The 15,599-nt window shown below is 34.9% G+C and overlaps 1 protein-coding gene across 5 annotated transcripts in view; it reads right to left on the bottom strand.

The window, feature by feature from the left end:
- The window catches only part of LOC114359406 (uncharacterized), a 98,812-nt gene that overhangs the window by 17,874 nt on the left and 65,339 nt on the right, over window positions 1–15,599 (bottom strand). The window contains exon 1 of one of the 5 annotated variants that reach the window (XM_028313801.1): window positions 8,081–8,185. The exons of the other annotated variants lie outside the window; for them this stretch is intronic. Within the exon in view, the coding sequence (XP_028169602.1) occupies window positions 8,081–8,125 (45 nt within the window). The 5' untranslated portion in view covers window positions 8,126–8,185. Of the gene's footprint in view, window positions 1–8,080; window positions 8,186–15,599 lie in introns of those variants that run through there. 5 annotated transcript variants of the gene reach the window in all.

The following is a 15,599-nucleotide window of genomic DNA, read 5'->3' as shown; positions in this document are numbered from 1 at the left end:
CCAACGCGTAGGCTTAGAAACTGCATTTCGTAGTACCTACACATTTTATGGCAGAGAAAAACAAACACGTTCCTGGTAGAAACTTGCTGGGCAATTTCACTTTGGATGAAATTCAGCGAAACTTAGTTGAAGACTGTCACACAGTGTGGGAAATCAGCAATAAAACATGGCTTTACGATCTCAGCTCACGTGAAAAATTACTAATAGGCTACCGAAGTCCCGAGCCGATAAGAATCTAGGCAAAAGTAGACAGGGCTAAAAAGCCCACTAAAAAGTGAGCATCACAGCTTTTTAAGCAGTTAAGATGGCATAATCAGCATTAGAGATGCATTTATGGAGAATTCTAGACTCGAGTCCAAAGCATGCAATACTTCACAAAATAAAAATTACGGATCCTTACGAGAGCCGAACTCTACCACTAGATAACAAAGGTTTAACAATTTTTTTTTATCCACAACGAGGAAGCTCTTGGCCTGTATCTCACCTGATTGTAAGTGACGATCAGGCCGAAGGTGGAAGCGAGCTTCACCCGGAATCCTTAACCACGGAGGAACTGGCTTAGTTAACGCATTTGCCAAACTACACCAAAACAATCATAGACAGGCGCCTCTTTTACAGGTTCTTCTAAAGCTAATTTGCAGCCTATTTTAGAACTAAATCAGTTAGTAATAAATCTGCGGTTTATAGACGTGTATGAATCATCTAAGTCACTTAAGTTTTGTGACTCAGCCATTATGTAATGGACTACTATACGGCAATGAGTAAGCGCTGGGCCTTTGACAACTTGTCATGTTTTTTGATTAAGTTTTTATATGTTTAAGTTACTAACAAGGAAGTCAAAGCCTGATTAATTGGTATAAAATATTGCGAAATGCGAAAGCAACTACTTATTATTTGTTCGTTTGTAAAATTTTCACATCTATATCAAGTTTGGTATTATTTTGCTAAAGAGATTAGACCTTAAAGACCGATATCTGATATTATAAAACTTTGTCGCAAAACGCTTACAGGGTTACAGGTGAAGTGGGTTACAGTTTATATGGGGAACTCAAAATTTCGCGTGTTTAGAATCAGATTAAGAATTCCACGATGCATGTGAATTTAAAATGATTGAATCCCCGTTTGTTGCATCAAAAATGCAGGCAGCAGGTAATAAAATGACAAAAATCTTCCCAGAAGCATAAAAAAACTTTAAAATACAATGCTTATTTTGAAACCTAGTCACGACTGGCGGACATAAAACCACAAAAATGTAAATGAGACGGAATATGCAAAGGAGTGAGTGGACTGACACTAAATATACCCACGCTTTTTATCGAGAGACAAGATTTTCGATTCGAAATACTTTTTATCGTATGACTATTGCATGAATTTAATGTAATAAATAATTGATTAAGTTTTAAAACCTGCTTTGCTATTTTAATAAATTACAAAACAGAATTTTGCAGAGTAGGACAGATTGTTGGATAAGAAAGAGAAAATAAGAAAAAGTATAAATATAAATTGTAAGTAGGTAGATGCTCAGAAGCTTGTAATAGCAGAGAATAATAATGATAATGGTGACTCGAATGACTAATGATAGAGTCAGAAATATTACTCAAATAAAGATGAAAAGATGACCAATCAGTATCAGAAAACAAATATCTAAGTTAAATGTGACTTTTGCTTTCGATTCCACTATAGGCACAAAACATCTCGTGGGCAGTGGATGATAGCCTAGAGCTAGCTGTAAAAGCAGATGCTGTTTGTTTTAAGCATTAGCGACTTATGTTTGCTTTACAAGTGGTACAACTTTCAAAGCCTTGTCATCATACGGATTTAGAAATTTTTGGGAAAATATCAATCTTAGTTTAATGACTACGAGCATTAAACGGGAGAAATGTGTGAACCTCAGGGCTCACCAATACCTACAGAGTGCCAGTGTGTAAAAATCTTCCAAAATCTTCCATTGGCCTTTAGTAAATTGGAGAGTAGCGTGTTCCTATGGAGGAGTCATATGGAGACTGGAGACTTAATGATATGACGATGATGATAAAATCCTAGGTCCTAATCTTTTGAGTTGCCTAGAGCCGTGTCCTTAATGAATTGAAGATGATGATGATGAAATTCTAGATCCTATAGTAGTCATCATCCAACCCACAAGCGGTCTGTTCCTCCTCATACGGTCGCTTTTCTACGCATATAATTCATTCATGAGAGCATAAAAAGTGGACAACAATGGGGCACGTACGTCAACCATTGTACAGTAAACCATTACCAACAATAACAAAGCCTTGACTCCTTATATCAATGCAACAGCGCCTAAAGTTGCATGCTTCAATTTTTTTGAGCACTGTACATTATTGTTTCACTTTTGCGTGATATCGAAAATATGACGCGAACTCGAATTTGAATCTTGTTATTATTCAGGCACGTCTGATATTTCAATGGAAATGCATTTCGCAGTTTTCAAATTGAGGTGCGTGGACTGTTTATGAAACAATGCGGATCCACTTGACAAGGGTTCAGTAGCTAACAAGTTTAATTTATTGGTTGTTTTACATTATTTATTTGTTTACATTGTCTCATTTTATTTTCTTTTGGCGACAAAAATAGCAACATTAAAAAGCAAAAACATTCACTTTTTAATGTTGCTATTTTTGGCGTTTCAACTTTAAAAAAAAAAACTCATAAAATTAATTTATTTATGCAAGCAAGGCTCTTAAAAAACACTTTTGCACGTCCCACTGCTTCGGGACAATAAATGGGCCAGTGCTGAGAAGAAGCAGCGCAAGAAACTCTAATCACTATTGGCATAAGTGGCCATTATTAATTAAAAAAAGCTATTAATGGCGTTCTAAATTCAAATCAAATTATGCCCTTTTCTAATATTCCAAAAAACAGGCTCTTATAAAAATGACATTGTATTGCTTTAGTTAGTCGCCATAGAGTCAAAACTCAAAACCATAGACTATTGTAGAGCAAGACCGTGAAAAATTACTTTTAACCAGCGGAAGTGATTTCCTACAACTATTAGAGCTTACGCAAAAAAGTTTTCCCACTGTAATAGACTTATTTGCCCAGCGGTTTTCCTTTCAACTGTCCTTGACTGTTTATTTGGGCCGGCAGACGGTTTTTTGCTAGACCACAGATTGGTATTGTGATGCCCACGATTCCGGATGTACCACTTGTAGGATGACTTATTACTACAGTAGGTATACCTTATGGAGTTGTGATAGAGTCGATTTTGCTACAGAAATGTATAGTCTGATATGCTGTTCACTATGCCACTTGCAAGTAATGTTATTGACAAAATGACTAGGTTGATTGCATTTGGAGCTCTAAAGATCTTGTCAATGGTCAGATGGCGTGTCAATGGCGCAGTGAGTCGTTAGAGGTGACAGGTTCGAATTCCGGTGAGTACAGGATTATTTTTAAACGCGATTAAATTGGACTGATATTTTTTTTCATGTTTGAAGCATTTACGGAAGTGAAAGTTTTTTACTACTTGTGAAGTTCTGAAATAGTTTCTTTAATTGACTTATTATTTTTATTAATATAATGTCAATTTAATCGGCATTAGCTAATAAGAAACTATTAATCATTTCTGTTTATGGATTGGCGAAACAAATATAAAAATTGTGTAACTCATTTTAATTAATTTTAAACAATATTTTTTTTATCAAATTGATTAATGGATCTAAACAATTTGGGAAATATGTTTCATTCAATCATAACTAAGCAAAAAAGAAACACATGTTCAAAACATAAAGATCGTAATTTTGGGCATTTTTTGTCTCAAAGTCATAGATCATGATTTTAGAGGTCGACCCGTTTAGTGGGCATGACAAGCTGACTGCTGAATGCTGATGTCGAGAACCGTAAAAGACAAAATAAAAATTATTCCAACTGGCATCTGCGACGCGAGAAGCGTCAAAGTATGACAACGCTGATTTTACCGAATTACCACAGTAGATAAATCATTTTTACTGTGACATTACTGTAATTTAATTGAGTAAAACAATCAAACATTTATAATATTGACGAATGACGGCATCGGCTAAGCTATCCTATCTGCCAATCTAGTTCGTAATCTGCAATCTGTAACCTAGCTTTGTAGACCTAGGATTTGCGCGTCGATAAACTTTATCGATTCTTAGTCGAGCATTTTATCGATTTTACGTGATTAGTTCATCTAAATTCAGAATAAAAATGCTCACTAGTTTATGATTTAAGAGGTCGCCAGTCAACCGGTTCGTCACCTCGACAGTGGTCTGTGCCACTGCGGCCAATCGGCATGACACTTGACCGAGCACTTTCACTGTTATCTAAGAACAATGGGGAAATGCGAGGTTTGGTAGTTTGGCTGTTTGGCCACCGCAGGTTATTGGGTGAGAGAGTAATTTTTGATGGGAATGACTATGGTAATGTACCTACAGAGTGATTAGGTAGTTACAGAGAGTTTACATTAAATAACATCGCTAGCGACCGCATAAAAAATAACATGAAATGTATGACAGATTGTACTACAACGCCCTTAGCGGTTATTTTCAAGAACTAAGATCTTCATATTTTCGACGCATTCGTTCGCAAAATAGCTTCTATTTCTAATTCATAAGATGATGCCACAGTGTCCACTCAAAAGTTTTTCAAAATCCTGAATTCAGGCCCTTTTAGACAAAGTTATATTCGTATTTAATTTCAAAACTGCAGGTAAACTTACGTAGTGGTGCGTAGTATAGTACAACGAGAACGCGGGAGCGAAGCGATATCACACTTAAAACAGTCACTTAATGAATGATACTTTAGCCTATCCTTAACTAGATCGATGTACCTACTTCAGACCTTAATGATTCCATCTCCATTAAAGTTCCTGAAATCATAGCGCAATTTAATGCGTTCTTCATCCCAAGAAACCTCGTTAGGTCCCGTTACTACATAATTAACTTGATAGATTCTATGCCTCACTTTATAACTAGTGAATTCCAAACATTTCAAGAAACCGTTCATGCCGCGGCAGCCATTGACATAGCAAATACTATCAAATTAATAGTAATTTACTTGTAATTCAAATCGACCGTTGGATCGAGTTAACTGTTACTTCTTGAGAATCTTCGAGTGTGCATTGCACAAGCATAATCGTTGACTTGTTTAAAAATATCGATATCTACACATCTATATTTTTCGTTCAATATAGGTAATCTTTACTTATTTCATGATTTACCTAACTAAATTAAATTATGAGTATTTTTTTTTTTATGTGATAGGAGGAGTATGTGAACTTTAGCTCTGAGATAATTAAAAATTCTAAAAATTCAAGATTTTTGAGCACTATTACTTATTTGCTCTTAGTAAACGTAAAAGTAACTTGACGAGTACATAGCTATGTCCAATTTTTTGCATATTGAATAATATCGATATTGTATGTACCTTAGTAGATACATATATCGATAGTTATTGGCACTTCCAACATCCCTTGAAATCTCGCCGTGGGAGAGGAAGTGGTAACGGCGCCAAACTGGTCGGCCTGAGCCTGCTTGGTTAACGTTCAATCGGGAAATAAGTAGTAAAAAATAAAAATGTCAGATGCCTTTGACATTGCTTCAGTCGCCTGTTTTCTTGCATCTGCCGGTGACCATTAAAATTTATTAATTAAAATAAGATTTTGACTCACTTAATGTGGTAGGTGGTACAGAGCAGCTGATTGGATGTTGAAGCTAGAAGAGTGGTTAATTGAAAAAAAAAAACATCTTCAATCCTTATTAACCGATAATTATCTATCAGCGGTCGTCGCTCTTGTAAAGATTAAAAACAAAATCTTACCTAACAAACAAGTGAAATGAAACGTATGTAATTCCAAATAATTCAAACTGCTTTCTAAATGGACAGTAATTGTTTTATAAAACGTAATTTTGTGAGTTTTCATAAACATTAAGAGATAATTTTGTTTTTAACAGACTTAGTACAAATTGTTTTGTTATTTGGTGCACGAGATATTGTTAAATCGAATGGATTCAACTGGTTGAGTGAATTTAGAAAACGAATGTTCTCGGTTGAGTCATCAAAATCTTCGTCGCTGATGAATTAAGCGTTTTACAAGTGCCAGCTAAGAACTAAAGCGTATTGTGAGAACTATTCAAGTATTTTTTCTTAATTAGCCACACGTTTATGAACCATACTGTTCATGACGCGACTTCTTTTGTTTCATGCCAATAACTGCATTTCTTTTAATCAAGATTTGCAACGGGTCTTCAATTAGGTCAGCCCTTAAAAACTTTCCGGCAAAAACCTCGCGTGCCATATACTGGTCTTGGGACTTGGTAACGTAACAAACGAACTTTAAGTAGATCATAAACGAGCAAGTATTGACGGCTGACGTAAGGTGGTTTATACTTTCTCCGCGCTAGATTGGACATGATGGGTTGATTGCTACTGTCACGAAACAACTATGTGGAAAAACTTGATGTATTTTCGGTAACCTGTTTTTAAGAGCCAGAAGCGAGCAATTATAATTGGAAAAGGCCCGGACAAAAAACTAATGCTTACATAGTTGTAGCTAAAAAGTGACCATAGCAAAATTATACGGTTGCTTTTCAAGATCAAAGCTAAATATTTATTTGTCAATAAATCATCGCCCATGAAGTTGCAAAAACAGAAATGTTTACGGTACAAGCATTAAAGCATTAACGATTGCATGAGCATCTGTTATGAACGAGAATTCCAAGATCTCCAAAAAGAAATTGACCACTTCAAACCATACATGTTTTTATTGAAAGATCAGACAGCGTTAAAAAGTAGGTTTAGTTTATTCAAAGATCACTATAATACCAGATGATCTCAACGATTATTGACGTTATAGGATGGCATGCACGTAAGTTGCACCTCGATACATTATACATTAATCGTATATGAAACAAAGACAATACAGCACGTTGCTGATCGAAGAAAGAGATAAAATGGAAACAAAACATTGGAGCCGTGTCATGAGCTAGTAGATAAGCCGACAGATTTGGAAATCGGTGTGACTGCAGAGAAAATGAAGCTGGATGACTAAGAACCAGTTTTAGTCAGGACATAAACAAAAATAAAAACGTCAAAAGGTATAAAGGTGCAGCAAAGGTGACTATTGGTAAGCAGAATGTATGAAGTCATGCAGTGAGTTGTTATTTCCTAGCATTTAGCTTATCAACTGTAGGTAAAAACGGTAAAAGAAACACATTAAGGAGTTTCATTTTGACGCTCGTAAACCCAGACGATTGAATTAGACAGTTTTTTAGAATTATAAAACAATGAAGATGTCCTCAATGCTGACAAATAAATTGGAGTAGTTTCTTGCGCTACTTCTTCTCAGCACTGCTGCACTGGCCCATATTACTGTCTCGAAGCAGTGCTAGGGTCGGGACGCTTAAAAGTGCTCTTTGGCAGGTTTCATAAATAAACTATTGATTTAAATTCAAAATTTTTGCATAGTAGATTTAAGACTGTGATTAACGTCGGTTTTATAACTTTGAATGTATTTTTTGAGTTGTGAGCAACGTTTGATTATGCGGGCCAGAGTATTCGTGTCCAGACAAAGTGGAGCTGGGCGATTAGACAAGTATTGCGGACAGAAAGCCGCGTGAGGCAGTCGGCACAGATACCGCGCATAATTGATTGGACATCGTCGCGCGCGCACAGTATTGGGCAACTAAACAAATACCCAAATACTTGGCCGGACTACGTAAATGAGTTGCAAGAGTTCGCTTAACGCAGTAAATCAACATTAACTGTGAGCAATTAAATCAATTATTGATTATTTGTCGTTATTGTTCTTCCTTGTTGAATTATTGTTTAATAACCGATATGGCGAGTAGTCGAGAACTTATTAACGGTCGCGAGTTCGACGATGACATTATCACGGTAAACACATGATAGTGCTATTAGTATTCTAATAAATGTATCTTTCTTTTTTAAGAGCTAATCTGTGTAAGCACTGGCATCTTTATGTAGTTTTAATAGTTGTTATTTTGCAACAAAAATGTTTAATCTGATGATTAAACTGTACCTATCATTATTACAATCATTTGTATTATGATAACTGTTTTCTATTATTAAAACTCACATTTCTGTTACGATTCTCCCACCATTTTTTGATGAATTCAAACATCACATCACACACAATTCACGGCTTCACTATACAAGGGCTAGGCAGGAACTAATCAGATAATAAAAGATTACAATGATCGCCATTGTGACTCATGATGTCTGACTGATTGATACCACAGTTTCCATTCATTACGTTTCCATGAAAATTACACATTTATCTGTGAAGATGTAGTTGCAGTTATCAGATAAGAGCACAATGACCTACAATTATTATATGCAATTAAAATCCTTATTTTATTTATTCATAAATGTGACAAATTAAGAGTCACGTGATACTTAAATACATGACAGCTGCTTATGAGCCATGTGTACCTAAAATTAGAATAAACAACAAACACTACTTATCCTGTTATGACAAATACAAGTGTATCGAAAAGATAATCGAAAAGGTACTTTTCCGCTATCGCTGCTATTATCAATAAATCAATGCGAATAACAATTTTTGTCTATCGATTTATTGGACGCAATATTTTAAGTCGGTCCAAAATTAATCTTTAAAGTATTACGAGAACGTTCTCAAAGAGTCAAAAATGCTTTATTAATGCCTCGATAAATCATTATTCGATTACAGCTTTCACTTCCCACGTGGACGCCATTACACACATTTACCTCTGGCGTTGCCACTTAGCTCAATAACTTAAATTCCAAGTAACACTTTTTTAATGTGTTGGCTGTGTAATCTAATATTAAAGCATATAAATCCTTATCGAATAACTAAGAAGTAATTAAATGTAATGAGTTTAAATAATTCAACTAAATAAAACTAAATCAATCAATGGTCAATTAGGGAACACACCTTATCTAATGTAGTTTAGTAACTTATCTAAGTGAAAGGTTTTATTATTATAATTTATAACAATTATAATATTAACCGGTACTTAATTGGAAAAAAATGCCGGCACGTTTAATATACGAGTGAATTATTTTAATCTATAATTACATTTAATATAAGTAGTTCAATGCCCACAATATACCTATTACACTATCTTTGGGAAATTGCCGTCCCCAAAATTCTCCTCCTTTTTTAAGTCGGACAAAATTACAGGTAATTTTTAAAATCAGAGAAGACGCAGCATGCACCTTTTCCCTAATGAACCTTCTCAAATATCAAAGTAGCTAATGCACTGAACTACGTCCGCCCGCTATAAATATCTACACTATGGTTTTTGATTCAGTAGGCTTATAAATAAGTACACAAAACTTTAAAGGAGACGTGAAAATTTACCTTGAATACCTATGAAATAAGAGCTATAGGTAGTATACTAAATGTACTTACAGACTGCAATGCACATTTTAAATCTATGGGGCTTAAAGCGCAGCGATTTTGATTGCGAGACGTACGTACTCGTATGTATAAGTATGCAAGAGACTGAAATATAGGACCTAATTAATTACTATCATCTAATATTGAAAGAGGTAAAGTTTGCGAAATTGTTTGTAAGAAATATCTCTAAAATACTGAACTGTTTCTAAAAGTTTAAAGAAGCAGTTCTGCCAGATTTTTGGCACAAATAGTGGCTTATTATCATCATCACTAGTTCTAAGTTTTTAATCTATACTTATAATAAATCTGTAGAGAGGTCAATTCTGTACATGAAATATATTTTCAAAATAACTATCAGGGGGTGATTAGTGATCGATACTGATGCCAAAACTGCAATCAGTAAAATTTTTGTCTGTCTGTCTGTCTGTCTGTCTGTCTGTCTGTCTGTCTGTATGTTCCTTATAGAAACAAAAACTACTTGACGGATTTTAACGAAACTTGGTACAATTATTCTTCGTACTCCTGGGCAGGTTATAGGATAGGATAGGAATTCCCACGGGCACGGGAATTAGCGGGAAAATCCTTTTGTATGAAAAATCTAAACTGCTTAAGTTAGACGCTTGAAATTTGGCATGCAGGTACCTTAGTAAACTTAAAGCTTAGTTACAACAGGATATTGCAAAATTCCCACGGGAACGGGAGTTAGCGGGAAAAAACATTTGTATGAAAAATCTAAACCGCTTAAGTTAGACGCTTGAAATTTGGCATGCGGGTACCTTAGTAAACTCAAAGCTTAGTTACAACAGGATGTTGCAAAATTCCCACGGGAACGGGAGTTAGCGGGAAAAAACATTTGTATGAAAAAATCTAAACCGCGTAAGATAGATGAAGGGGGTAAAACGGGATCCACGCGTACGAAGTCGCGGGCGGCCGCTAGTTACTAATAATTATTGAATGTGCATTAAAATAAGTTTTATATACGTTCAAAGTGAACCTACTACATCTACTTGTACTGTGGACGTCTTCGACTATTATTAGCTGGAGTTACTGACCTTTCACATGTGCACGGATGTGAACAAACCGAGCCAAGCTCCGCCGTAAAACCATTTAATGCTTAACTTTACAGTTAAGTCGGCTCACGATTTGATTGAAAACTGATTTATGTGATACATACGTTTATTTATTGCTCCATTTCCTAATACGATTAAATGTAATTTTATTCTGTTTAGAGCTATTTTGGAACGGACTACACATCATATTAACGGCAGAATCTTATTTATTTATAAGTTAACTCACTATGCCACGTGATGTCTATAGTTCTGTAATTTTTTTGAGAGATTTGAAAGATTTATTTCACTATTTTGCTTTTACTTACTGTATTCTAATAAAATGAAAATATTACTACACATTATGCAAAAAGTCTGTTACCATCCATTTATGATGATCTAATAATATTGCCTTGCAACTCACTATTTTGGCAGTCATAAATCTGGTTTAATTAAAAATCCAATATTTTTTTGTAAACTCGTTCATCCTGTATGTCCAAAAAAGTTTGGCAGATACAGTCGCCGCATACAAATGACAAATTAATTCTGAACTGTATTTCGAAGAGATAAAGTTAGAAATCTATCTTTTGATCGACCTTGGTGACTTTACAAGAAAGAAATAAAATAATTCGATTCACAAATGACATCATTGCCATTATTATATTTGACATTTTAGAACAACCAAACTTGGCAAGACTTGTATTAAAATAATTCTTAATCGGTTTCTAACTTATTATTAGAAATCATCGATTTTTAATACTATTTTTGCATACGAATGATCTTGATGATATTAAAATGTAATGTTTGCATCATAATGAAGATTTTATTGTTTAAAATAAATACATAATAATAGAAATAATCGAAAATAAGACAGAAAAAGGTGGCGCAGACCAGAGAGTGGAGATTCTCAATGTCAAAGGCCAACAGACTCACTTTGGATCGCTGCGCCCATCTTAGTTAGTAAAGAATACCTACCTACCTTACATTTGCTTATTATTTGATGGAAGAATTCCATACAGTCAGTTAATGCAAATTGCAGATGTCATGATGAATCGCGTTTGAAATCAACAAATGAACGCATCGGACTGGACGATCTTGAACTTTACCTACAGACTACAGTGTGCTTACCATGAGTTTACGTTAGGTGTGCTCGCTAGCGACTGCGTAAAAAAATGACATTTAATTGTATGACATATTGTGCAGCGCCCCTAGCGGCTACTTTCAAGAAACAAAATCTTCATAGAGATTTTTGACGTACTCGCTAGCGAGCACACCTAACGTAAACTCATGGTAGGTACACAGAACATCATAAATTTTTGTTGCAAAATAACACCTATTACGACTGGATAAGATGCCACAGTGTTACGCTTGATGTTTTGTCATTATTTTGTGCCTAGGTTTGGAATAGTTTCCATGTATTCCCAGTATAACAACTGGTGTTTCATAAAAGAAATAGACCATGTCCTGAAAGACAATACAGTTCAAAGAATGAGCGCGTGGGATTTTGGGAATTGTAATGGTTATTGGCACATATTGGTAGCAGATGTTGGCCCAAACGACAACCCAATAGAAATGAGGCTTGTTCTATTTAGTTAGGGTTATAACTGTCATAGAATAGGAACTTAGAACAATGACAGTGACAACATCCATAACAAAAATACCATTTCAATACTCGACTTGGCTGAGTTGCACCATCTTACTTTAACTTTGAGAAACGTCAAAAATCTGTCAAACTCCATATAAAAAGCACCGGTTATCGTTATAGTTACCGTTAAAGTGAACCTACTGATTACCTATATTACTTAGAAAACGTTTTTTAATCTATTTTGAAAGAATATCAGTCTTATAAGTAGGTATTAAATCTATAAAAAATAGAAAAGAAACCCAAAAATACACGTTGAACTGCGCGTGATCGATTAGTAAGAACAACAAACATAAGAAAGAAATCTTATCAAACTTGATATTATCATTCTGAGGCTGAGTTTATACATCACCTTGTGTGTTCCTTTTCTTTCTGTTCTTATCTTTGGTGTGCAATAAAGTGTATTTATTATTATTATTATTATTATCACATTCCATTTCGATATCTTGATGCAGGAATTCCTATCAAGATTTCCAGTACGAGTTCCATTTTCACAGCTATTTGCTCCATTTCAGACCCAGATGTGGCTCAAAACTGGTAAATATCTCTAAAGAGGTTGCTCTTATTCTTGGAAGCTGTTAAACGGAGAAAAGTACGTTCCTCGGTTTACTTTAAATAGCTCTATAATGGCTTGGGGTTATTATGGAGGCAAAAAGTCGTTATGTGCGTCAAAAGTGTCGGACATTCCTCAGGATGTAGGCTGTAAGTTATACTTTATGTCCGGCACGTCTCGATTTATTTGTCCAACTTTTACTTTTCTAGAAACTTGCCAAGAAACAACTGCACCATATTTTTTTAAGAAACTTAATTAATACACATGCTGTTGACTGACATTATCTCCTGTAGCTGTATACTTCTAGTAATCCTACAAAAAGTTTTAAATACCAAATCTATGCCCAATAATTACTAGACTAACAAAAAACAAGCTTTATTTTTGTATCTGTCAACACTACTCTAACACTAAACAAGCAAAATAAATCTAAATGTAGATCTTGTTTTTAAACACTCCAGCTAATCCACGGTAAATTCGAATCCAGTCGTAACCTAAATAAAAACAGTCTAAAATAGAAATAGTAAACTCGGGCAACTTTTAAAAGTCAAATTAAGACCATTATAAAGAAGATATAGAGCTTTTTAATAAACCACGTGTTAAAAATACTTCCCATTCGGCTAGAAGTGGTATTGAGTGATTTGTGGTGAGATTTGACGAAGAACCAAAGGCTGACTGACATTTCCTGAGCTACACTTCCCTGTGTTTATTTTTGGTCCTTCAAAAAGTAAAAACTTCTTTATTACCAGAGCAGTTAAGATTAGGAAACGGTGTTGTGGTTCGTTGAAAAATATCAAAGATTACGTCTCATTTGGGCTTCATTCATAAAAGCGAGTCGTTCATAAGTGGACTACATTAATTTTTATTGATCATGAGTTGTGTAATTTCCTTTACTTTTGAGATTATGTAATTTGAGAGTGACTTTATTAAAATTCAATGTGAACTAATTTAGATTACAAGATTAAAAAGTTTATTAGTAATAAAATTAATTGTAAAATGATATCTCGTAACTTGACGCCTGTTTCTATGCTATTGAGTTAGAAGAATCATCATCATCATCATCATCATTTCAGCCACAGGACGTCCACTGCTGAACATAGGCCTCCCCCAATACTTACCCCCTCTACCAATCGATCAACATGGTTAGAAAAATATTATTTCGCAATCCCAAACTTTTATTTGATCAGTTTTGTCTCATGAACTGCAATTCAGCACGCAAATTAATTTGCAATGCTTTCAATTTATTGTTTGTTTTGGCTTCCAATTGAACTTTCAATCGTTCATTTTATTGACCATGATAATACTGTCGAATCTTTGTATTGTTTATGACCAATTTATTACTAATTTTATTTTTATCTGCGCATTTATGAACAAAAACGCTCATCTCTTTCTCTAATCCCATTTATTCCTCTTTAGAATTAGGTAATGTGATATTCCTTTCATTATTTTGATAAGTAGAACACATTTCATTTCTGCGAATGCTTGTATCGATAAAATAAATCGATAAGTGAATATCGATTCATAAACATCGGTTGCAATGCGTTCACGATAACGTGACCGTAGATGCACTCACTTCCGATTGACGTAATCGATGTAATGCGTGCTATTTTGGACCTTAATGGTTCAAGTTAAGGCTCTATTTTAATAATTATGAGTGTCAGACGAAGTTATGTGGTAATATCTTAAAGATAGTATCAATGGAAATGTCGTTTTGGTTTCTGTAGTATGCGGAAGAACACACAAGTCTGCGAAATAAATTATAGCTGTAATAATATTATTCGAAGGATCTGAGACGTGTTTTCAAAGGACAGAAGAAGATTTAACATTGATTATGTCTACCTTAACGGGACTATTCCCACCTCTCGTTCCCACTGTTGCCACTCCTGTGTAGCCAAGATCTACAGCTTAACCGCCAATAAAAACCCAACCAGTGAAGATCAAGTTTGTCCCGGGGAAAGTTAAACTGTCATTGGATCCGCAACGAAATTAATAAGAACATAGGAGGAGTTCGAAGTTTAGGTTCGATTTTGTCTTGAAGCAATCGATCAGTCGCATTGATTCTATCAAACATTTCATCGCCATTGAAGATACTATCAGTGTCAACGAAAACCTAATAAAAATAACAGCTGCATGATAGAGACGCCTCTAAACAGCTCTTAGTGACGTACTAGGTCAAGAGTCACAGGTCGCGCTTTCTCTTATCACGCGATATTTATATCTGTTACGTCTTGTACATAAACTGTGATTTGTGATCCGTCTCAAATGTGTCTGTCTGTGATAACGTAATTTAATGGATCCCAATGGTTATGCAAACTATTATCTGGGGGCACGGCAGTGCCCCCACCAAGTCGAGCAAAAAAGCGGCACGGCCGTACCATCCTTTTCTCGAAGCAATTCAGGCCATTTTCGACCGCCTGTAACTTCGTTGTGGATAAAACTAGAAGGCTGAATTTTCATTAGCTATGCAGGCATTGTAAAGACACGGTATATTTAAAATTTCATTCAATTTGAACCAGTAGTTTAAGAATTATAACGGGTCAAAGTTACTTAATTTTGTCACTCACTGACTGACTCACTGACTCACTGACTCACTCACTGACTCACCGATCATCAAAACTCTAAGGCACTTCTAGCAGATAATAACGATATGGAATATAAGTCAATAATTTATGTAAAACGTTAAAGATTTCCTGGCCTGGACTTGGTATTACATGGATCTCACAACTTTTTACCGTAGAACAACTGAGTTGCGAGACTTGGTTTTTTTGACAAGTATTGTTTTTGATGGGATTAAATTAAGCTCACAGTTATTGGCAATAGTTATGTGATGTAATTTCAACGAAAATAAATACGGATTAATAATTTATGTAAATGTAATTTAATTATAGCATCAAACGGTACAGCGATAAATTAAGCAATCTAATGAAACATTTCAAAAGATATAAGGATTTGTATAGACGAATTTACCTTCTC

Source organism: Ostrinia furnacalis, unplaced genomic scaffold, assembly GCF_004193835.3.
Source record: "Ostrinia furnacalis isolate ACB-3 unplaced genomic scaffold, ASM419383v2 OfSCF4384, whole genome shotgun sequence".
Classification (NCBI taxonomy): domain Eukaryota; kingdom Metazoa; phylum Arthropoda; class Insecta; order Lepidoptera; family Crambidae; genus Ostrinia; species Ostrinia furnacalis.
Note: the sequence above shows the minus strand (reverse complement) of the source record. Positions and strands in the feature narration are given on the sequence as shown.